The sequence below is a fragment of the Meleagris gallopavo genome, chromosome 3 (genome assembly GCF_905368555.1).
Source record: "Meleagris gallopavo chromosome 3, MGAL_WU_HG_1.1, whole genome shotgun sequence".
NCBI lineage: Eukaryota > Metazoa > Chordata > Aves > Galliformes > Phasianidae > Meleagris > Meleagris gallopavo.
Window position 1 is genome coordinate 44,341,863 of NC_139406.1, and position 23,680 is coordinate 44,365,542.

At 42.3% G+C, this 23,680-nt stretch overlaps 1 protein-coding gene across 7 annotated transcripts in view; it reads right to left on the reverse strand.

Moving 5' to 3' along the window:
- MTCL1 (microtubule crosslinking factor 1) overlaps nt 1-23,680 on the reverse strand; it is a 100,439-nt gene that overhangs the window by 37,152 nt on the left and 39,607 nt on the right. For 3 of the 7 annotated variants that reach the window (XM_085220797.1, XM_085220792.1, XM_085220795.1), the window contains exons 4-7: nt 12,439-12,498; nt 10,287-10,364; nt 5,336-6,661; nt 4,213-4,368 (exon numbers count right to left, since the gene is read on the reverse strand). In XM_085220797.1, the coding sequence (XP_085076923.1) occupies nt 4,213-4,368; nt 5,336-6,661; nt 10,287-10,364; nt 12,439-12,498 (1,620 nt within the window). The remainder of the gene's footprint in view (nt 1-4,212; nt 4,369-5,335; nt 6,662-10,286; nt 10,365-12,438; nt 12,499-23,680) is intronic. The other 4 variants (XM_085220799.1, XM_085220796.1, XM_085220793.1 and 1 more) reach the window with 3 other exon arrangements.

Below are 23,680 nucleotides of genomic sequence, written 5' to 3' on the forward strand. Positions count from 1 at the left end.
TTAGAGGCTACTTCTGAAGATGTACTTTTATCCTCCCCCATTTAAAAATATATGATCTATATTCCATTTGCAAGTGCACAACAGGTACTGTGTGGTTATTTCCCTGTGAACAGTCTCCGGTTCTACAAAAACACAAAAAGACTTTGCTCCCAGTCTTTGTAAATCCATCTCACTGTATGGATAGTATACAGACTTCAGTGAGGGCTGAGATATCTGGATTTACATGATAAAGGGTCTTTTAAGTCATTATATGGTTAACCTTTAGGGAACATTGCATAGCAAGAAAGAACACAATTCATCAAAGTAAATTATTCTTGCTGCCCCTAATCTTGGTGGGAAGAAGTACAGTCAGCTCCAGCTTGTCTTTCTTCTTCCCACAACTTTAAATTGGAGGCATAGTGCACATTAAGATATGCATATGTCATGCCTATATTTTTTTTCTTTTTTTTTTTTTCTTCTTCCTCTTTTTATTTATTTATTTATTTATTAAAATAAAGAAATATCACAGTGTAGAAAACATCCACTATTTCCTTTCTGGGAAAACAAAATCTTAAAATAGGGCAGAAGAAAAGGATGTGCAAATTTTCAGTGCATGGCTGGAGCTGCTGTGAAAGCCACGCAGCTGAAAAGCTCTCAAGGGGAATTATGAAAGTTGCACGGAAGGAGTACAGACTCTAAAACTACCTAAAAATAGAATATCCAAGATACAGATCGAAATTCTGACGTGTCCAAAACGGATCCATACTGAAGATTTGATTCAAAGCAGGTGGTAAAGTGACTTGCCTAACTTGAACACCACTGAATCTGATTGGTTCACACTTAACCCAGAAATTAATTCACAGTAATACAGTTGCTTCATATTTCTTATGGGCACAATAGGTAAGAAAAAGGGATAAACAGATTAAGAATGGTCTAGAAGAAATTATTGCTCAGTATGAATTCTTCTCATCTACTACTAGATCTACCTTATGGAAAACTTTCTTCTGAAGACACGCTCTCATCTTTCCTGCCATACCTGCTTTTATTCTAATTCAAATTGAACCTTTTAAGTTAACTCAAATCAGTGATTCTTTTTCCATAAAATTCGAGGAACTGAAATTTGGTGGTGTTTTTGTACATACAAATAAATTTGTGAGTTTTTAAAGGTTGTGCATGAAAATAATCACAGTACCCAAATATAAAATGCAAAGATGAGTACTTTTGCATTAGGTGATACACACCCAGTAAGTGCAGAAACAGCACCCTGTCACTGAACAATCAGAATCTGCTAAGAAATACGGCTATATTTTAGTGCATCTGGTACCAAACACTGCAGTAAGATGTATTTGGTCCTTTGAAAGAGTGATTTTTTTTCTTCTCTAGAATGTCTTATTATCTCTGAATAAACATGAGGACTCTGCAGCCTGCTTTAAAGCTTTAAAGAAGCTGCATTTTGTTTATGAAAGGTTGAAAGGGTAAAATTCACCAGACGAAAAAATTATTTATTGTATTTTGCACTGGCTTCCATTCACTGCCATACTAATCATTTGATTTGTACCTGGCATTTACTCCACAAAGCACTGTGGAGTTTTTAGTTCCTCCATGCCTTTCAGTTGTGGCAGCTCTCGCCTGATCACTCGCCTTTCTTTGGGTGGTGAAAAATGGTTTCCCCCTCCCACCATAACTCCGCTCTGCTGAAGTCATGAATAATGGATTGAACATCTACCACAACGGTCTCCAGCCTCCTGCAACAGCAGCTGAACAGCTTGTTTCAGAAAGAAAACAAAACCCTGCTCTTAAGTCAATTTCAAGACATAATTTCCCTTGGACCATGACTCTAACCCACCTCTTTAATACGCAAATACATTCTAATAATACTGTTGCACTAACAACTGCAGTGCACAGACCAAACAAAGGCAGATGTTTACAGTTAGGCTACAGGGTAGTTTCAAGCAGAACTCAGTTTGCATTTATTGTTCTTAATCAAACAATTAGGCTCCTGCGATGTTTATTTTTAAAAACAGGGAAAATAGCTAAATGGAAGCTGCTCAGCATTGCTTGGGACATTTTCAATTTAAAATTCACTTTGGAAAAGGTGATTTTGTTTGCCTATCAAGAAATCATTTGCCTAACTGAAATGAAATGTCTTCTCACGCTGAAAGCCCACGGACAGTGAGAAGACCGTCAATCAATATGACTCACTGAACAACGCGATCATTTCACAAACTAAAGCAGATAGTAGCTTATATGTGGGAATGGAAAGGTTTGAGTCTCCATTTGAAATGTCTGTGGTAATTAAAAAAAAACCCTTTGGTATTTGAAAATTATTTTTTTCCTTTTGTCTGGCATAAAGGAATAGTAGATTTTTTTTTGCTAATGCAGTGCATGGTATTAATAAAGGATTAGACTGATAATATTCAAAATTATTTGGAGGAATCTTCTGCTTCAGATAGCATTAACTGTTATAGACTATAGGATTTCTACTGGCTGTCCACCCACTGAAAAGTTTCAGTATAAAGCAATGCATTCTTGCAGCGTTCTTTGTTGTTTAAGTAAACCTGACTGAATTAAGCACACTGTTTTTAAAGATTTTCACATTCGGGACCCTTAAACTCCATCCTTGCTCACCTTTTGAGCACATATCCACCCTAACTGGATAGTTTCTACCTTTGATTATACTTACTGGCTCATTCCCTGTCAGACGGTGGTCAGATCTACTCAACCTGTATTTAAACAGTTTTCTGTACACACTTTACATACCATCTCATCTTGGGAAAGTAAAAAAAAAAAGATTGTGCCCAAAGTACTCAAATCTCCAATCTTAACAGAGGACTCACATATGCATGGCAATATAATAATGTGCCCAATCTAAGGCAAGACGGAATTAAACAAAAATGACAATTTAAACAGAAATATTGTAAACATTTCCTTTGATCATTTTCTGACCTAATCTAACATGACTACGGACCAACACAATTGCAAAAGGATCCACACTCAACTGCACTCTACCTCATTTTCCTCTTTGGCAGCTGAAGAAAGATTTTACCTTTCAGCCAGAGACTTACAGTGTTCTGGATTGAACAGATATCCTTTCTGAGGCTTGTTATGGCTGGTAAGTGTGAGAAGTTGACAGAGAATCTTCTGAACAAATTAATTATTTCAGTGCTGCCAAAACGCTACACTATCAGGGTAGTTTAAAACACACAAAACAAAAACCAGCAAAGAATTACCTGCGTTAAGATGAAGAGCCACTCTCTCTTTGGCATTCAGTAAAACATGTTGCTGTTTGGCTACCAGCCACCCTGACGCTCCCTCTTCCTACCCCTACTTTCTGGTGCTTATTATCACTTAGTGACAAACACAGCTGCGCCAGTCAGCATTCTCCTTTTTCCAGATTTAATCAGGGGCTTCAGACTTACTAAGGCCTCTTTGCATGTGTCTTTAGCATTAAAAAGCATGTTAAAAATCCTCCCTTGCTAGCAACTACTTTACCCACCACAGTTTCAAGGTGGATTTGGCCTGCTGGTGGCCTGCAGAAAAAGTTTCCAACCTTGCTTTTATTAGGACAGACTGGAAATTGTCTTTTTCAAGATGAGTTGTGGTGTCTGAACAATCTATGTTCACGAGAAACTATGTTCAAGAGAAACTCTTTAGAGATACTCACTGAGGCTGATATGACCTCTGCATGGATGACGATTTAAATAAAAACTGATCAATGGCTTTGATGAATGGAAAAGTACTCAACAACCAAAGCAATGGAGAATTCTGCTTTAAATAAGCTTTTTCTTTTAAGCTGCAGATTGCTGTGCTCCCATGCACACCAGCACCAAACGCTTTCCTGCACAGAATACTGCTACACAAAATGCAAAGTGCTCGCTATCTGTAGACTTTCCAGATTGAAAAGATCCAACTAAATGAAATCTGGAGTCACAGAAGCACAATTTGATGTTAAGGATTAAAATCTCTTTTAAGGTTTTTTGTTACTATACTTAATTGCACTTAGTCCCTGAGGCATATTTTCCCACATTGCAACTACTGGGAGCAGGTTGACCAGTCCACAGTCAGAAATAATTTGCTTCTCTGAAATTATACGAGGGAGAAAAGAGGTCACCAAAACTTTCACAGCACAAGTGCTGTGTCTTGTCCAATTTACTTCCCCAGCCCCTGGCTTCTATTCCTTATATCCTGGCTAAGGCAGCAGGAGGCAGTGAGCAAGGGGGCTGCTTTGCTGACCTCTAGACTGAAACAGCCCTTGTCTCCTGGCCTGTAGAGTTTTATGTCTCCATCAGCTCTGCGGTGTGGGTCGGTGATGACTCGCTGGTGGTGAATTTCTCGCTCCTCTCCACGATCTTGTTTGAGCTGCCACTCCTTCTGATCCCTCAGTTTGGACTGTTAGGTGCATGGGCAGTTTGTAACAAAAGAACAAAAGGACAGGAGGGAATAAAGAAAACAAAAATGGGTAAGGTAGACGACTGAAAAACTACAAGACAAAGAAAAGCGTGAACAGAAAAAACAACTTAAATACAGTGGCATAAGAAAGTGAAGAGAACAAAACCAAAATGAGGATGAGCAAAATGATGGGCTGAAACATCTGAAAAGCAAAAAAGAGAAAGAGAGGAAAAAAGAATGCAAACACTGGTTATGAGGCGCATGCAATGAGGATGCATGAGTCAAACCAACAGCAAGCATACAAGTCATGAAGGATACGGGATACAAAGCTCTTCCTTCCTTACTTGTGCTGTGCAGAAAAGCCATATCCAGTGTGGCAGCTGTGGCAGTTTAGACATGCGCCCATAGGCAAGGCTTTAGGCAAGGCAGTCCTTCGCTGGCTACAGTGCTTCTCACCCGCTGCTCGGTTAGGGGAGTGAGCTGTAAGCAGGCTTTTCAAAACATATCACTTAGAAAACGGTGGTTGGGTTGGGTTCTTTTGGCAAGGCTTTTGAGAACATGCCTGACCCTTTTACCGGAGAGCACAATAAAGACCTCCACGCATTTCTTAGAAAGGCTGCTAAATTACTTTCATTAGGATATTTTTTTTAATTAATCTCCTCTTTCACAGGGAAACACTGCTGTTACAGACAAAAAGAACACAGACCTCCATATTATCAGTGGATTAGCCTTTTTTTTTTTTTTTTTTTTTTTTTTGCCATGAGGAACCGCCTCTAAATCAAAAGAGTTGTGCAAACAAACAAAAGAAAAATCCTATAAAAGTGTCTGTTTAACATTACACGCTTTAATATATTGCAGGTCTGAAATCATAACAAAGCAGCTGTAAGAAAAATTAGCTCTAGGGTAGCAATGCCAGCAAGAAAGAGAAACGATAAACAGAAAGAAGGCAAACAAGGGGTTGGCCTACCTGGAAGTCTGTGATTAACTCCTTCCCCAGGTTACCAATGGGAGAGTCTCGTGACATGGACGTCATCGTGGATAGGAAACTGGAAGACTCTGTGAGATGGGGAAGAGGTGAGAGGTCCTCCACCTGCTCCTTAAGGCCCTCCCCTATGTGATCAACCTTCTCCAGGAAGGTCTGTAGCTCTTTCCGGAAAGATTTCATCCTGGCGTTGATGGTGTCCAGAAGCTCTGGTTCATGCTTATCTTCTTCCTTTTGCTCATCACTTTTGAAATCTTGCTCAGTGGATGGGCTGCTGGTTATATGCACCTTTGCATCATAAATCAAGCTGTCTGTGTCAGTGATAAGACGATCTACGGTCTTTTCGAGGCGCTCAGCCTCACGTTTGATGTTAATTAAAGATTCAGAGTCCTCTTTTGCTCGCATGAAGTCGGTGGAGCACAGGTCACTGACTTCTGACGGCTTCCCACTCCCAAAACCTGATGTCTTCTCATAAATCTCCTCAGAGTCACTCTCACCCCCGATCGGCCCCTCTCTCTTTGGTTGGAGTGGGCGACCTTCTTCACTGTCACTCTCCTTCTTACCCGCATCGCTGTCAGCATCACTGTCCCTGGGGCTGGAAGTGCGCAGGCCCAGGTGGGAAGCAAGGTCATACCGCTGCACGTTGGACATCAGGACCCTGTTCTCGTACTGCAGCTTCATCACTTTCCCGCTCAGCTCATTGATCTGCAGCCTGGCAGACTTCAGCTCCTCCTGCAATGGCCCGCCACACTTGGACGCTGCATCCTCCAGCCAGCCCGGCTCCTGGCCCGGCTCAAACTTGAATTTGTTCAGCTCGTTCGTTAGCTGTTTGTTGTGATCCTCGATTTCGGAAATTGACCGCCTCAGCAGTTCAGCTTCCTCTTCCACAAACTGCAGGTGTCGGCGCAGCTCTGTGGCCGACTCCACAGAGTCACCATAGGGTGAGGTAGGAATGCCTGAAATGTGGTCCCTGCTGAGACATTCTTTCTCATACTGGCATCTCATATCCTCCATCTCAGCTTTAATCCCCCTGTTCTCCACCTCTAGTTCCACTATTTTCCTGCCCAGTATGTTGGCCTCCTCCTCCACCAGCTTCAGCCGAAGCTTCAGCTCAGCCTCTCTGGTACTGGGCGGGCCTCCAGCCTCTCCGGTAGGTAGAGGACTGTCCACATCTCCATAGATGGATTTGTATTTCTGGAGCTCCTGCTCCAGCTCATCCTTCTCTCTCCCCAGCTTGGCCATCTTCTTACGCATCAGCGCTGCCTCCTCTTTGGCAAACTGAAGCTGACACTTCAAATCAGCACTGTCCTCCTGCCAAGAACAAGCCCCCCACCAAAACAACGTTAGAAGAGAAGCACAAGCAGTGTTTCAAGCTTTCCAAAATCTTCCCCTTCCCACCCTCTGAGCCACGTCTGCTAGGAAGTCAAACAATACAGAGACAGTGCCACACAAACCACACATTTGACACGTTTCATGGTTTGGTCCTGGTTAAATTTGCAAAGCAGCTTGACCAGAGTTAAATAGAGAAATAAAAATCAGGTGCAAGTGTTCAGTGATGCAGGAGTGCCAGTGCAAAGGTGCTCATTGGTGCTCAGTGTTTAGTTTTTCACAAATACTGAGCAAATTTTTATGGAAAACGAGAATGATTACATTGGAAAGGTATAGAGATCTGTTGGCACTTTCTGTTCCATTTATTTTTCATGCTACATTTGCTCACTTTTAGCATCATGAAATTAAGACTACTCTAACAAATTTCCCTGTCATAATCCCAAACCTTGGGCATATTCAGTTTGTGAAGCACAAAAACATGTAAGCTGCACAGTAGGCCTCCAAAGGGAAGAAGCACTTCACTGTGTTCTTCAACTGGATCTCACAACACTGTGAAACAGATGGAGTATCCAGCTCCCTTTCAGCATAGGAAGCACTACTGTTGTCATTGCTGTTGTTATTATTAGGATGGAACAGCATGTGACCACTCTTCCTGCTACAGACAACTGCTCACAAGGGAAAACACAAGGGAAAAAAAAAAAAAAAAAAAAAAGGAAAAAAATCATTAAATCACAGTCATGTTCAAACCCATCCCATGTGAAAATCTGCATTATTTTCTAGAAGTACCAGTGCATTAAATAAGAGTTTAATATTTTTTTTTTGGAGTTGGGCATTTTGAAGTCCTAAATGTCACTGATGAAAACTCCAGTGTGCATTGTGCTGTAATTGTGCTGAAATAAGAGATGAGGATAAGTAAATTCTAAGCTGATGAACAATTTCTTTGCATGAATCACTTTCATGAATTGTCATGGAGATACAGGCACTTGGCCTTATAAGAGACACATTTATCAGCATTAGCAGCATAATGGAAGGCAGGCTTTGAAAGACGATCTCTTGAGACAGCAGATTTCATCATTGTTGTTAGGCCGTGTGGACATATGCGCAATTATCTATGGAAACTTCGATTCAGTCTCTGTGGCACTGTTGTCTTTCACAATTACCATTTTGTTACAATTCCTAATAATGGCAACCAAATCCAGAAGATTACAAGATTGATGTTAATTGTTCACTCAGATCAGCCTATTAGAAGCAAAAAATTACAAAACTAATTATGGCTCAGCAGTTGGAGGAAATAATTTAATTTCTAAAGTACACAGTCTTTGCACATTGGTAATGGTGTTTTTTATGTTACCTCGATTAATTTCTCCTCATCTTATTTAAATATATACTAATTATGAATTATGTTGTAATTTCAGCTGTTAAATACTGTCTGTTAATACAGACACAGAAGTAATCGATTGCGTATTTCTAAATTCATCATATTTCCTACTGATTTTGCTTCAAGCTTCATGTGATTTTAAAACACTAAATAGTAAAAACAAACAAACAAACAACTTTTATGCTAATTCCATCATATGGTTAAGCAACAGTCAAAGTTTCTATTAATGTGTGGTTTTTTGTGATAAGCAGAAGTCTGCTTATCAGAAAGCTGACATCAGCTGACTAACTAAAATTCTGGTTGTGTTTCTGGCACTAGTAATGTGAGTTCTGTATGAATGAAGGCAAGATGCATATAACCAACTACAAGTCCAGGAGACGTTTCTTTTTTCCATTCTCTCTTTTCACATATATACATCTCCTTGCCATGCTGACACACGTGTGCAAAATGCTTTCCTCTTGATGAGTTTGAATTGCAAATTAAGTATCCCATAAAAGATTACAGGGAAAAGTACATACAGAGCACTGCTGTAAAACAGCACTCAAGTATTTCCTTACTTGTTTGTTAAAAGCTTGGAAATAATTGCATCTGGCATTTTCCTTACTATGTGATTCAGTGTCCTTCTCCATGCTTGCTGTCCAACTTTGGCTGCAGGAGCCCAGCAGCCAGTGCCACCGCCTACAGCAGCTGCAACGATGCCCAAGGTGATGAGCAGCCCATGTGCACATCCTACCCAGGGCTCTGAGCGGTACAGGCAGCTCCTCCAGGAGCTTCTGGTTGGACTGATTGCAAGCAGTACCAATAGCACTCACTGCCCCATACTTGACACAACGCACTGTGCATTCTGAAGCTTTTGATGCAAAGGGAAGAGCTTCAGTGGATTTGGGATCAGGCCCATCATTGCAGCACAGCTCAAACTCAAGGCTTCTCTGGAGGTAGCATGTTATTATAGCAGGACAAAAACAATTATAACTATTCTTCTAATGACATCATTTTATTGCTAGGTTTTGTCTATGGAAAAAATAAATACCGCATTTGTAATTTTTTTTTTTTGAAAGAGCTGAAACATACAATGTATTTTTCATTAAACAAACACAAGCCTCACACTGAACAACAGAGCTGATGGATGTTAATCTCACCTACTAAATATGGATCCCATAAAAAAAGTGAGAAAGCTCCAGATCACCCACGCTTCTCAACAAGGGAATGTGACTACTGAAAATCCCATTCCCCAGACAGCTTTTTTTTTTTTTTTTTTTTTCCAAAGGAAAAGAATGGCCAGGAGATATTATCAGCGAGATCTAAACATGCCAGAAGGGTAGGACCCCAACCTTCATGCATCTGTCCCTCTGAAACTTTGTGTACAGAAATATCAGCAATTTCTTGATCAGTTGAAAGGAAGGAGCAAGAAGGCAAGTCACCCACACAGGCAGGTAGAGTTTTGAAATACAAGGCAAACTATGGTAAGGCCAAATCACAGTTTGTTACTAATTAAAAACAAATACAATGAAAGCCAAAAATATAATTAAAAAAAATATAAAAAGAAGGAGAATATAGTCTTTCCATTGTTCTGGAGGAACAAGAGGTTTAAGTCCCAAGGGGTGAAAGCTGGGCTATGGCTCAGCCTGAATGTATTTCTGTATTTCACATCCAGCATGTGGACACTTTTCTAAAAAGTGTATGTAGGGCAGACTGCTTTGAAAAAAAAAAGGACAAATGACAATGCAAAAATGGAGAGTCATTAATGGTGCTCATCACTGGTTTTAAGGATTATCAAGGATAAATGGGAATTGATGATTACTGATAGTGCATATTTGCATGCTATTGCACCACATTTCTGTACAGCACTACAGAGAGATGTTAATGAAAAAAAAATAAGGCAAAAAGAGAAAGCCCAGATGTGCCCCTAAAGAGTCTACAGTCTAATTTAGGCAAATGGAGAGCATGGAGATAAAGAAATGAAATTTAAATGAAAAAAAAGGAACTTAAATTCATTATGCAATGTAAATGATGTGATGAGAACAAGGAGCTGATCAAAAACTCCCAAACATGATATTTCTCTTCTGGCAAGAAGACACAAAGATAGATAGAGACCAACACCATCTCCTCTACCACCACCGGCTCACAGGAGTTGCCAGGCAGAAGATGGGGAAGCGTGTCGGGGTTGTGGGTCCGACAACAGGGCGGTATGACCAGCACCCAAGCACCTGGTGAGCACCAGACTCCTACCTTGCGCTGGAGAACCACTTTTCTCTGTGTTTTGCCTGGTGCCTGGTACTTCCCAGGAAGCTCCACTTTGCAATTCTGCTGAATAAAAACTTTTTTCTTCAGTACTGCTAGAGGCAGGTAAGCATGACTAACAACTCTGCTTTTACATGACTTCTAGACAATCAGTTTAACATGTATTTCAGCTGTGCCCTGATGTGGACGTGATGTTGCCACTCATTTTCATGATGAGCTCCCAGTAACTAATAATACCAGATCTGCTCTACGTTATACATATCTGTAGGTATGCAGGTGCACAAATTTACACAGTCTAAGTCTGTGGCCACTTTTCAGTCACTAAATATGTAGTAGGGACAAAGAGAAAGACTAAAAGGTTCATAATGTGGGCTTAAGTAAGCCAAGCCTTCAACTCCAAAGCTGTTTTGCGTCCAGCCTGAGGTATCTCAGTTTAGGTGTGTGAAACTATTTTAGCTATTTAGGGTGAAGTAGTAGTAGTAGTAGTGCTATGAACTTGCCTGGCTGTGTCTGCACTTACCCCTCTGAGCCGTGCCCCAGGATCCAGAGGCTGTTGGACCAGGTTGGGCACTTGGTGTGGTGCGCTCTGGTTTCAAACAGCATATTTCTCTGAACCGATACCCAGGTTTGCAGACTGCTCTGGGTAATGCCCTAGAGCTGGGAGACTGCTAGGACATGCCCTGATTGGATAAAGCATGTCACTATATAAGATTCTTTCTCCATCTTTATTGCCCTAAAGAATTGCTGGAAAAAAAGATGACTACCTCGTACAGTGCTATCACATTTTCAAATACAAATCCTTTGCTTGCATGGTGTACATGCATGTATGCATACAGTGTAAAGTCTTTTTCCCTGGGTGGTTTCTGGAATCATGTTCTTGTGGTGCAGAGCTGACTCTGGGTTACTCCATTAATTTTGTGAAGCCCTTTAAAAGGCTTTCAGAGGCAAACTCCTGAGCTCCAGTGTCTGGATTTGGGCAGAGGAAGCAAGCACATGAATTCATTCTCTCTGCACTTTTCTGTATTTCCAGGAATGAGGGAGGGAAGGAAGGACAGTGCCTCCCACATACCCCAAATGACTCAACCGTGACTTCATTTGTAATTTCCATGTGTGCTCACATATATATCTTGTACATGTATCTTACACTTGAAGGAAAACAAATTTCTTCTGACCACACTGATGACTTAACTCCCTGTAACAGGAGATGTAGGAAGAAAGCCCAGTGCCCCATTTTAAGGTTCGATTAAGCTGTATTTGTACACACTCCACAGGGATGCTAGCTCTGCTCTACCCCACAGGCGAAGACTACAGTTTGCGGACTGCCCACTGCACCCCTTCAGTTGCACATGGAGCCCACTTCAAGTGCACCATGTTCTAATTTATTACAGCTATTGTTACAAATCAATGGGATTTTAAGGCTCCATTGGCTCCAAGGAAAACCATACGTCTCCGTTGCATGCACTGAGCCTGCCAAAGGGGCAGCAGGGGAGGCTCAACCTTTCTCTAGTGAAGATAATGATGCCACTCTTGGCTCCCTCTTGGCAGCTACGGGAAATGCTATCCGCATCCCTCTGTCTATAAACAGTAACCGTATGGCTGCTGGGAAAGTCTTCAACTCCCACTGTCAGCACAAAAAACAAAGGAAACACAGCCCTGAGGAGGACCAGCCCAGGGGACAACAGAAAAAAACAGTGTCCGGATGCAGATAAAGGGTCCAGCTCAGGCTCTGCCCTTTACCTGAGCTAGGGGAAGCAGTAATATTGAACAGTTGCTGCCATCTGAGGACCGTGCTGTCTGCCAAGCCACTCCTTAGTGCAATGACTTTGGCACCATGTATAAATTTAGCCGTTCCCTAAGCTGCGATCCAATTACTGTGTGAGGCAAGATGATTTTCTCCTCTTCTAGGAAACCTTCAGCCTGGCTCTGCTGATGAATGTACAGCAAACTGGAACGCTGCATGGTTTCGAGATCGTACTCCTGTCCTAAATTGCTTCTGCATTATCTCTGGGAAGTCTCAGTAGATTAAGGCCTAATTGCACTCTAGTTAATGTGTCTGATGGCCCTGTCAACATCCATAAAAAGACATGTTGAGATCTATCATGTGATTTAGATCCGAATTGCACATTCTTGAAAACCTTACCTGGGTAAACGCTTTTTTTTCTTTGTGCATTTCTCTGCTGCCTCTTCTCTTCAGGGAACTCTGAAACAGAAGATTGCTGGGTTATTTATAAGCCAAGCACTGAGTCTGCAAGTTTGACAGAGCCCACCACGATAAAACTAAATGAGGGGAAAGCAGGGATATTCTCCTGAGCAGTGGGGGTTTAATTTTTGGTATTAATCACTAAGAAAACAAGATTATCAGGGCCTTGTCAGTGGGTTTTCTAATGCACAATATTTCCCACACACACAAAAAAAGAAAGGAATAAAATCAGTTAAAAGTTCACAGAGGTGAGAAAACCTCTTTTTCTTCTACTCTGGACCACCACAATTTTTGGCAAAGCTTTCTTTTGGTATGAAGCAGTGATTTATGTTTGATTAATCCAGGGCAGAAGTCCAAGAATGTTACTCACAGTGGATGTGAAACACATTGTGGAGACCTCAGAGGAAAGCAAAACAGAAAAATGGAAAGTCAGGCACGTTTAAGCTATGTGGCATAATGTTGCTAGTTAGTCCTTGCTTGCAAATACACAATGAACCCAGATAAAACTAGGTGGAAAAAAAAAACCTATTCTCCCTGTATTTCTGAATTCACTATGCAAGTTAGATTTGATTGCCATTTCAAATCTTTACATCACTTTATAAGCATTTTTTTTTAAAACAAAGTTTATGTTTAAGACATAGGAACGATGTCATCACACCTGCTTGGCTCATGAAACCTCTCACCTCCAAAGCACAGCTCTTCTCAGGAGGAGTAGGCGGAGTTCAGCCTGGTGTTTCACCAACCCTGCCAACCTTATGTTTCAGGACCGAGTTCAAACTGCTTTAAGACAGATTTATTTAGAAACCTCAAAAATTTGACTTTTGTTGGTTGAAGTATGTCCGTATCGCAGTAGTACAATAGATGTTAGAAAGCAGCAAGCTGGAAACCGCAGACTTGCCTGATTCAAAGATGCTACACCACTCTGCTGGTGCCCAGAGTTTCAGCTTCTCTAGAACCTGCTCCATGCACACAGGAGATGCCAATACAGGGCTCTTTGGCTTGCAGTGCCTCTCCTTCAGGTAGTTCAAGGTCCCTTCATAGTGGCCTATGCCTCTAACATGGCCTTCAGTAGCTTGTAGCATCTTTGTGATCAGAAAATGCTCTGCTTGCTTGTCCTTCCAACAAGCAACACAGCAGGCTTTGACATAGCTCAAGAGAAAATAGGATTCTTTCAATCAATCAGTAAAAGTAGAGAAGGCTTGAAGGATGATGCTCCCTAACAATAAACCCAACACTCTGTCCTTTTCCACTGACTACATCCATTTATGTTCACTCTACAAGGCACAACGCTGAGGTCAACCTTTGGCTGTCATGAGTTTGCTCACACCAGTGCAGCTCCTGTATCCAAGGGGCAGAATACCCAACTCCATACCCAATGTTAACCCAGGGCTGGACTGCACATTTTTGGGTGTATTTGAAGTTTACAGGTGCATAAGTGAGGATGCAAACTTAGAACAGCCTGCCCAGAGAAGCTGTGGTGCCCCATCCCAGTAGGTGCTCAAGGCCAGGTTGAATGGGGCTCTGGGCAGCTGAGCTGCTGGGGGGCAGCCCTGCCCATGGCATGGAGTGGGACTGGATGGGTTTTGAGGTCCTTTCCAACCCAAGATATTCTGTAATTCTATGATTCTACTCCAGAGGCCAGCAAGGCTCAGTACAAGGTCTGCAAAACACAAGCCCAGCAAAGAGGAATAAGAAGGAGGGAGAGGCATCCTGCTCATTAGTTAAGGTCCATCTTATGCCTGTCATCAGCTGACTGAGAACATGGCATGAACTTGGGGACACACACCGTGCAAATGCAAGCAAAAGCTTTCCGTGGCTTTGTGGCTTCTGACTGTTAAGCTATGCAGCTACTACAAATTATAATTATGGTACGCTAAGACAAATCTCTCCTTCTGCTCTTTGTTATACACAGTTAAGTAGTTAAAACTCATTCATATGCAGCACCATATGCCCAAGACACATTACAGTTTGGTTTTGCTAATCTGCTCTCTACTTTAATCTCGTGAAGTCCTATAACTAATGAAGCTGTGTTAGAGAAATGTTCTTTTTTTTTTGGTAGATACTGAAACAGTTTAAGGAAAAAAAGACATTAAACACTACAAACATATGAAAACCTGCTACAAGAGCTTAGCCAGGATAAACAGCTACTGCTTTCCCATTTTCTATTTTCAGTGTGGCATCATTCTGGAAACAGAGATGTAACTGCAAGCAGCTGCCAGCCACCGTGCCTGCCCCAGCCCCCAGGTCAGTGGGGTCGGTCAGTGTGGCTGAAGAGCCATGGGGACAGCCCTACTCTCATAACCATTGCCCTTTCCGACTTCAGGCAAGAGTAGCATAAGCAAGAAGCAAGAGGATGCTGTCTGGTTGCTGCATTCAGTTTGTAACTTCTTGGAGTCAGAAAGGAGTTTGCACAGAGGCCTCTGTTCACAAGAACCAACGATACTGGAGATGCAAAACCTTGTGCTCGATCCCAGAAACATCCTGCTCCAACCAAAGCAAAGAGCTATGGTTGGATACATCCAACCTGAGAAGCTGGATTGGTTGTGGTATACAGTGGGCAATAATGGAGCCTCCGCTTGGTTGTAAGGAATAACACATGGAAAGTAAAGGGAAGGGAAGTAAAATATAGGTAGGAGAATTGGATCATCACATGATAAGAAACAGGCAGGTAGCAACCTGGCCTTGGGAGCTTCACTCTTCACTGAACAAAATGGATTTCACAGATCCAGAGTAACAAGCTTTTAACATAATGCCATAGACGGGACCTCACCTCCAGCATTTTCACACCGATCTGCTGGATTTGCGAGAAAACCTTCTGATCAGTGCTGGATTGGGAGAATGCTTTGTATTTCCATCATGCAGGGGCTAAACTCTAGCTTGCATTAGAGTATGCATGCAATGTTTGTCTCAGTGGGCTACCGGGGGGAGAAAACCCACCTGTCAGTGCAGGATTACAAACATAGGGATGGCCATGAAGGAGTACTCAGACCAAAGTCCCCTAAATCCCCTTATGAGAGCAGTGACAGTTTTCCAATGTGCTGCTGTGAATCTTGGCTGCATGCGTGCATGAAACACCAACCTACAGTGCTGACATTTCTGTAGGACTGAGGGCAGAGGGTGCCACTGAAAAAAGAAATAGGCGGAACACACTATGAGCCCAAGTGGTTTAAAACGGTACAATAAAGGCGTATTTCTCTTTGAAGTGCAGGAAATCGGCATCAGAAGCTGATATGAATTAACACTGGAAGGAACGTTTCTATACTACTTTTTATACTCAAGAGACTAACCAGAGCTGGCTGTCTACTAAAAAGTTTCTTCATTATAGTTAAACAAGACTTTATTAGTCATTTGGATAACATAGCCTCTCAGGAAAGAGGTTACTCAATGGAAATTTTCTGCCACCACAGTTTCACTGCAGTTTGATTTTCACCACACCTCGTAGCTACTAAGGAGACTTAATACACAGGGTTAATAAATTGCCTGATGTTTTAGAAGTTAAACTTCCCCATAAGATCATTGGATGTAGTAACTGTAGTACTAAAAGCAGGAAGAGATACAATTATTTGCACTTCTCCTAGGAGCACTGAAAGAACAGGAAGAGATGATTTACATCTTTCAGCATAGATCCAGGAAATGTTGCAAACCGAGCAATGAGAGCAAGAAGGGAGAGAGAAACTGCCCGTGTGGGGAACAGCAAGCAGTAAATCAATGGACTTAAATGAGAGGTTCAGCAAGACACTGGAATAAGGTGTGAATTAACAGAAATCATAAATGTAGCACATGATATACTATGAGTTATAATACTGAGCCAGGATCTGGGAAGGCTGGGAATAGAGCTGTGGACAGGAGGCAGTAAAAAAGGACTTGGAAAAAGAGAATCAAGAGCTGCTTGGAGCTGTCAGTCTGTCATTTTATTTGCTGCTATTAAAAGGAGTGAGGCATTTTGGGTGCAGTCTGGCATCAGCAGGCAGATGCTATTGTATGTGCATCAAACTGAACCTGAAAAATCAAGTAGTCAGCCGCTGAAGTGACAACGTCTGCAACTTAAAAACAGAGAGGCTGCCTCAGAAATTCTGGCCCCGAAGGCAATTTCTGTCACTGTGATGCATGAGGAATTATGCACGAGCATCACGGTGGTTTATGAGTTGTATAAATAATGTTCTCTGCACAACGATGGCTTGCTCCCAATTGCTTTGAAATGGATTATCACAGATTTCATTTGCATTTATTAGAAAATACTGCCAGTGAGAGATCTCCAAAAAAAATTTGCATGAGTGACCAAACTCACTTTCTGTAAACGCCCCAGTAGCTTACACAGGCTGCCTTCAATTGACCGTTTTCCGTAAGGTAAAAGCTTCAGAGCTGCACATTGGCATTTCCCAGTGAGGGCTACTTCTGGTTAGATGCTGAGCCCCCTCAGGTCTAGCAATGAGCAAAACATTCAGCATCACAGCACATGGTTGACTCTAAAACCCCATCATTGCACTGACCCCTTCACAGCAGAGGTCTAGCTGAAGGCAACACTGCTCAGCAGGAATGTGAATCAGGAAAAAACCAGTTTCAGTTCCAACAGGCAGTCAGAAGGTGGATTTATTCCCAAGTGAAGCAAAGCAGTATTTGTTAACTGCAGCACTAATCACTGCTTGGGAATGACTCACCACTGGTGGTACCACTGGTGTTATCTGGGCACTGGGCCGGACTACATGGAAAGGTTACTGAAGAATAACAAAACCCTTCTCCAGAAACCCCCATCCAGCTCCTCTGGCCACTGCAGACAGCTTCATTTTTTTTTTTTTTGGCAGTTTCTGACCTTCCAGCCCCTGGCATTCATGGGTGCAAGATTCCCCTTCTATCCCATTGCTTCGGAGCTACCCTGGTCTTGCCCAGTTTAGTAGATAAAGACAAAAACCGTGCAGAGAACTGACACTCTTAAAACATCTGAAATTTTGTTTTGCTGCCATTCTGTACTTTAGTATTACACTGGTCACCCAGTGAGAATATGGTGGCGGATCTTCCAGGCAGACTTTCATGTATACCTATGGGATGGCTAATGGAATGGGAGAATACAACAAAATCCTAATCACTTTTCAATTGCTGTAGGCCCTTGCAAAGGATATCTTGCCAAGCTGTGATAATACTGGGTTTGACGCAAGTGATCTATATCTGCATTCATCCCCACGTGTGTTTCATTTACTAGAAACCTCCAAATACCGTGATATCCATCATTCACATGACCTAGCAAAGCAAGCCATGTCTGAAATATCATAAGCATTACAGTTCAGAATAAAAGCCATCCCTTGAGTAAAAAAGCAGCAAAGCAGAGCAGTTTTCAGTGCCGGCTTAAATTTCCTGAACCATTGTTTCCCCTATTGTGCTAAGCTTATGAATAGGGGGCTTTGGAGGAGCCTCTTTCTTTTGCTCCTTTTACCAGCACACAGCATCAGTTGTCTCCCACGGATTCCTGGTGCCTTCTGCATGTGGACTGATTCCCCGGCTATAGCAGCCAGACCGGTGCTTACAGATAATTTGACACAATTGATCAGGAGGAAGTAGCAGGGCTTTGCTGGCAGCCTGGAGCCTTGTGCTGAGAGGGCAGTGCGTAGGCATGGGAAGACAGCCAGGCTGGCTCACAACAGGCTACTTCCCCTATTATTTGCTCCATGGGGTCTGAAGAGAAGACCTGTGTTCTATGATTCTTTTCCTAGAATCACAGAATCATTTGAGTTGGAAGGGACCCTTAAACATCATCTACTCTAACTTCTCTGCAATGAACAGGGACACCTACAGCTACACCAGGTTACTCAGAGCCCTGTCCAGACTGACTTATCCGTAGGATAGCTACATGATAATCATTATAGGAACAATTAGTGAACAGTTACAGCACAGTGATGTGACAGTTGTTATTAACACAGTAACTGAAATCCCAGAACAGAAAGGTGAGATCCCAAATTCTGATAGATATTGCTGCCTGATGCACTGCTGCTGACCCTGTGCCAGCTGAACCACAGCCACTGAGCATCATCCCACAAACAGGCCATGAGCCACATCAGCTCATGTCTCTTTTGGGAAGAGGTCATGCAGGAGCTGAGGCATAATCCCAGAGTATGCACCGGGCACTACATGCACACAAACATAGCTGCCCCAAAGCTGCCTGTTAACACATAATTCATTCTCTGCCATAAGATCATACACAGCGATGCAAGTCTGGTGCCTGTAGTTCAGGACAAGCCACAGAACACTGAGAAGGAGATGATGTCCCTGGCCAAGAAGTGGAGGGCTGCTCTCTGCTCCTGTGTTCCCTGAGAAATGCCTTACAACTCACACAGGGACAGACACCTGCTCTTCAAATGCCTGAATACAGACCTCTTCCTTTCCCCATGACTGACAGAATTTAAAAACAATGCTATGTTCCCAGTTTTTAAATAGGTCTCAGTGCACTGAGAGAAACAAATCACAGTTTCTTGGTGGTGGAATAAGCAGAGCTGTGCCTCGGATCGTTCTCCTAGAGGAAAGGAGAGGAGCACGGTGAAGCTCCAAGTTCTTATTGGGTCAGGAGGTTACTGCAACGATTTACAGCACCAGGAGAGGAGAAAAAACACAACTCTGAAATCCCTGTAGTGCCCAGGGCACAGGTGTAAAGAGTAAATTGAATAAAAAGTAAGAAGAAAAAGAAAAGTTATATTTTCAGAACTCTTAGCAGAGAACAATACACAGAGCCTGCACAGCACCTGCACTTTCTGTACTAATTTATTGACACTATGGGATTGTTTATCTCATTGGGGATGGAAAGAAATTTTTTCCACAAGTAGACAACTGTAAGTACAACTATACTCAATCACCCTTGGATTAGAGCAACTTGCTGTTTCTATTAAATATGAAACAAAATTCTAAAGAAACAGAGAGATTAAAGGCCAAACGAGATGGTCTCCAGTGAACATGTCCCAGATAGGCTTTGTAATCCTCAGTCACTCATTTATTCTTTCAACATTTCAGGGACACTGTACTCTAACAAAAGGTTTCTATTTTTCATCTAGATGGTAAATTCACACTCTGATACTTGGTGACATTTTTGACCCACAGATAATTGTTAACTGTAACATACATTCCTATATACCGCTCAACGCACATAGCAGTTTACTGACAGGTGATGTGTCGCCCCAAAGACATGTGTATCCATCAAGCTACGGGAGTCACAGTTGAAGCACAAATAAAGTTAGTTCTCAAACAATAAACAAGGCCACCAATTATACAAATAAAACTCAAGCTAGAGTTACTACCACAGGACAAAAGTGCTAGGCCTGGAAATGGCCAGTAGGCAAATAAATTATTAATTAGGAGAGACAATATGGAATCCTCATTTCCTTAGTAAAACCAGTCTACATAATTGTGCCAGGAGCAACCCTGAAAATATCAAATGAGAAACTCTATGTGATGAACCAAAAACATGCACTCGGAACTGACACACTGCACACTGACTTCATTGTCATTACTGTAGCTTTGAGGCCCAAACAGGCTTGCCTCAGCTCCTCACCAGGATTTGATGCAATACAAAGGTACAAAGAGTTGTTCTGGCCCCAAGTGCTGTGGTACAAAATGAAAGGCATGCCATGCATCAGCATTACAGTGTATATGGGGAAGGAAGAGACAGCTCTTTGCACTCTCTCACTTCCCACCATGACATCCAGGATAATGGTCCTCTGCCCATCCTGTAGATCCTGCCCTCAACACCCAGCCTTCCATCCCTCCCCAGCACGTGGGGAGCAGATCTCTGGGACAACAGCTCCTACCCAAGGGAAGAATTTGCTGCTTCAACTTTGTTCTTAATTGCACTCTACTTGGGGCCTAGATTCTATACTTCCTTGCAATACAGACTTCCTTATGAAATCTGACATATTACCTCCAGCACACAATTGGAGCTAGTTTTTAATCAGTTTCTCCTGCTGAAGAAACTCAAAGAACCCACCAGAGCATCCCAGGGAAGACAGTATAGCCAAGAGCAGCCCTGGTCCAAGGCAGAAGGCAGAAAGTGACAGCATCAGCACTGTACTACGAACTTTGCTTCTCCCATTTCCTAACCTTTCAACTGACTGTATGTAAATCCTAGTCATATTTTACATGGTATTTTTTTTATTAGGATAATAAAGGAAAACCAACAGCATTTGGTTTTCACAGCTTTCTCTCAAAAGCTATAAAATGATGGCCTTTTTTTTCTACTTTACATACCTGCCGTAAAATATGGATTTTGCTGAGAATATACCCATTTCATCAATGAAGTGGAAAATCATACTCCAGCTATCCAGATAGCACTGCTGCACACCCAGTCTCAAATATGGAATAAAATTTTTGAAAGTGAGCAGTGATTGTAGCCTTCACAAAGCCCTGATGCCAGCTGCCATATTCCAAGGCTGCTATCATGTACCAAAATGCATAAATTACAGGAAAGAGCTCACTGATCCCATCCGCACATCTTGTTGATGCTGCTGCCTAGTAAAAGAGGTATCTGAAGATGATTTGTGATGCAGCTTCTGAAAACATATTTTTAGACAGTGACTCCAAAATCCTTCTCATCTCTGGGTGCTTGGCATGTGAGATACATCAGAGCAGAAACATCTCAGTGTGTTTTTTGTATTTGATTTGCCTACTCTAAACAAACAAACAAACAACCAAAAAAACAAAAAAAACCCAAACAAATACCCTTATTCATATCTAGAAAACCTTGTGAAACACCAAGGAAGAACAGCACTGCAATGGCTGGGGACCGTGGGCTGGGAAAATATTCTGGGGAAGTACCCTTTTGTTATATTTACTGACAAAACAAACAAACAAAACCCAAAAACCAAAGAGGGAAGTATGTTGGTTTTTTTGTTTATTTTGTTTTACTATAAATCAACATATGCAATACAGAGATTTGACCATTTACAAGTAACTAAATATCTGATGCTACTGTGGAGTACAGTGTGCCAAAATGACACCAACATCCTCTTTTTAACTTTTTTTTTTCCCCCAGAAATCCTCCTTATTTTCATTAACTCCATTGAATCTTGGATATGGCCTCAGGCAGAATGAGGCACTGGCCACCTTCTCTGAAAAGGAAGCATTCAGGAGCCTGGACAAAACACTGTGGACACTGCAGACAGATACTAATTACCACTGATCCACAACTACTGTCGTGCTGCTGTGATTAAAAGCAAGACAGCAGGGATGCCTGATAAGAGGATGCGAACAAGACACATCTGACAGCAAGTATGCCAGCTGAAGACTGTGTTGCCACCCCTGCAGAAACAGCAAATGCAGACTTTCTGGAGGACCTGATAACTCTCCCCCTTATCCCTAACCAGGCACAGGCCTTGGTGCTGCTGTGGGGATGCTGTGCTGGATGCTGCCCCAGCACTGCTCCTCCTTCAGGTTTACCCCCATCGAGGTCCCTGGGCAGTACTGGGCTGGCAGCAGCAAAGTGACAAGATGCAGGGTATCTGAGCTCATCAGGGGATCAGCTCCTGACCTGAAATGTGGCAGCTCACAGAGAATAGGATGTCTTGAATGGAAAAGATTAATGATGATGAATGATGCGTATGCATTAGAGTGAATAATGGCAGCCCGGTGGACGGACTGCCAGAAATGCCACTGGTTTTTTTAGACCATTATTTCTCAGATGGCAGAAAATACTACAGTGGCACATTCACACACTTTTCATTTTTCTTTGTTAAAACACAAAAACTGTTTCCCTCTACCATTTAAGTTCTGGTTACTCATTTCATTCTGCATCCTCACCCATCTGGAAAAGGCAGCTCCATACCCTATCCCAAAGGGTGGCACAGTGTCACTGCTTAAAACAGAGGCACAAACAGCTCCCTAAATGACACTCACAGACAAAGAGCTGTGTAATTAGCAGCCTCACAATGGCCAAGCTGTGACATTTGAAAGGAAGTGGCTTTTGCAAACCTGACCTTCTCCAGGTATGTTGTATAGGGCAGTCAGAACATGCCAACATGTGGCCACAAGCCAGCTGGCTTGCACCATTCTCGTTCAGAGACATCAGTGAAAAGCAACAGCATCACACACATACTTGGACAAACCTGCCTTCAAAATCATTGCAGGCTCTGGGTAAGCAGCCAGGCATCGCCCAGTCCCAAGCACACACACCCCCACATGCTTTGGGGCTCACCAGTGGCAATGCCAGAAAAGCTCTTAGTGACCACACCAAATGCCCTGGCTAACATTCAGTTTCCCAGTTTGGTGTCATTATTGTCTTCTTACTTTGCATGTAACAAGGATGAATTTCCAATGCATTTACATAGGAAAACCTGGGAACATCATTTGGACAGTGTTCTCATGGTTTGAATTTTGGGTAGTCCTGTGTGGAGTCTGTGTTGGACTCAGTGATCCTCATGGGTCCCTTCCAACTTGAGATACTCTATGATTCTTTGACTTATTTTCTGTCCTGTACAGCACTACATATCTGTATCATTCTATCACTTGTTGCTGTGATTCCAGTAGTGAGTTGCATGTGCTGTGAATTAAGTAGGCTCTACACTCCTCTGAAACGATTCAGCAAGGATTCCTTTTAAAAACTAAAAGTTTTAGAATACCCTGAACACTACTGAGACAAAAAAAAAAACCCACTACCTCTGACTTAGACAATAGTAACAATAAATCCAAATAATTTGTATTTCTACAGAACAAATTGACTCCGTAATATTCACAGCTCTTCAGCCTTAGCAAAGCTGTGCTGCACGTCCTGATGCAAGCAGTTCATTGTTAGTCACGCAAGGCCTCCGTTCAGTGGGAGAGTCACAGCCCTATTATGGCCAGCACCAATATTTATGCACACTGTCAGATTTCACACAGCCTGTCTGAATGGCATGCCCTCCTCTGGCCCTGCTTTTCTCCTCTTCAGGCACTTCTTTCTTTCCTCTGCCTTCTGACTTCAATGTTGCTTTTCATAATAAGTGGGAATTTAACTGGGAGCCTCTCAACAAACTCACACATACTATTTTTCAGTTTTCACAGGGAATCCCAGACACATTCATTAAGACCCCGGGCTGAAATGTTTGGTCGCACAATGAACCTGCATGGAAGGACACTTGCTGGCAAGAGCTCAAGAGCTGAGCCCAGGGTAAGAGCTGACGGAATGGAGGAGGTTTTTAAAACTTTGCAGTTACTGCAAAGAATAGTCTGAAAA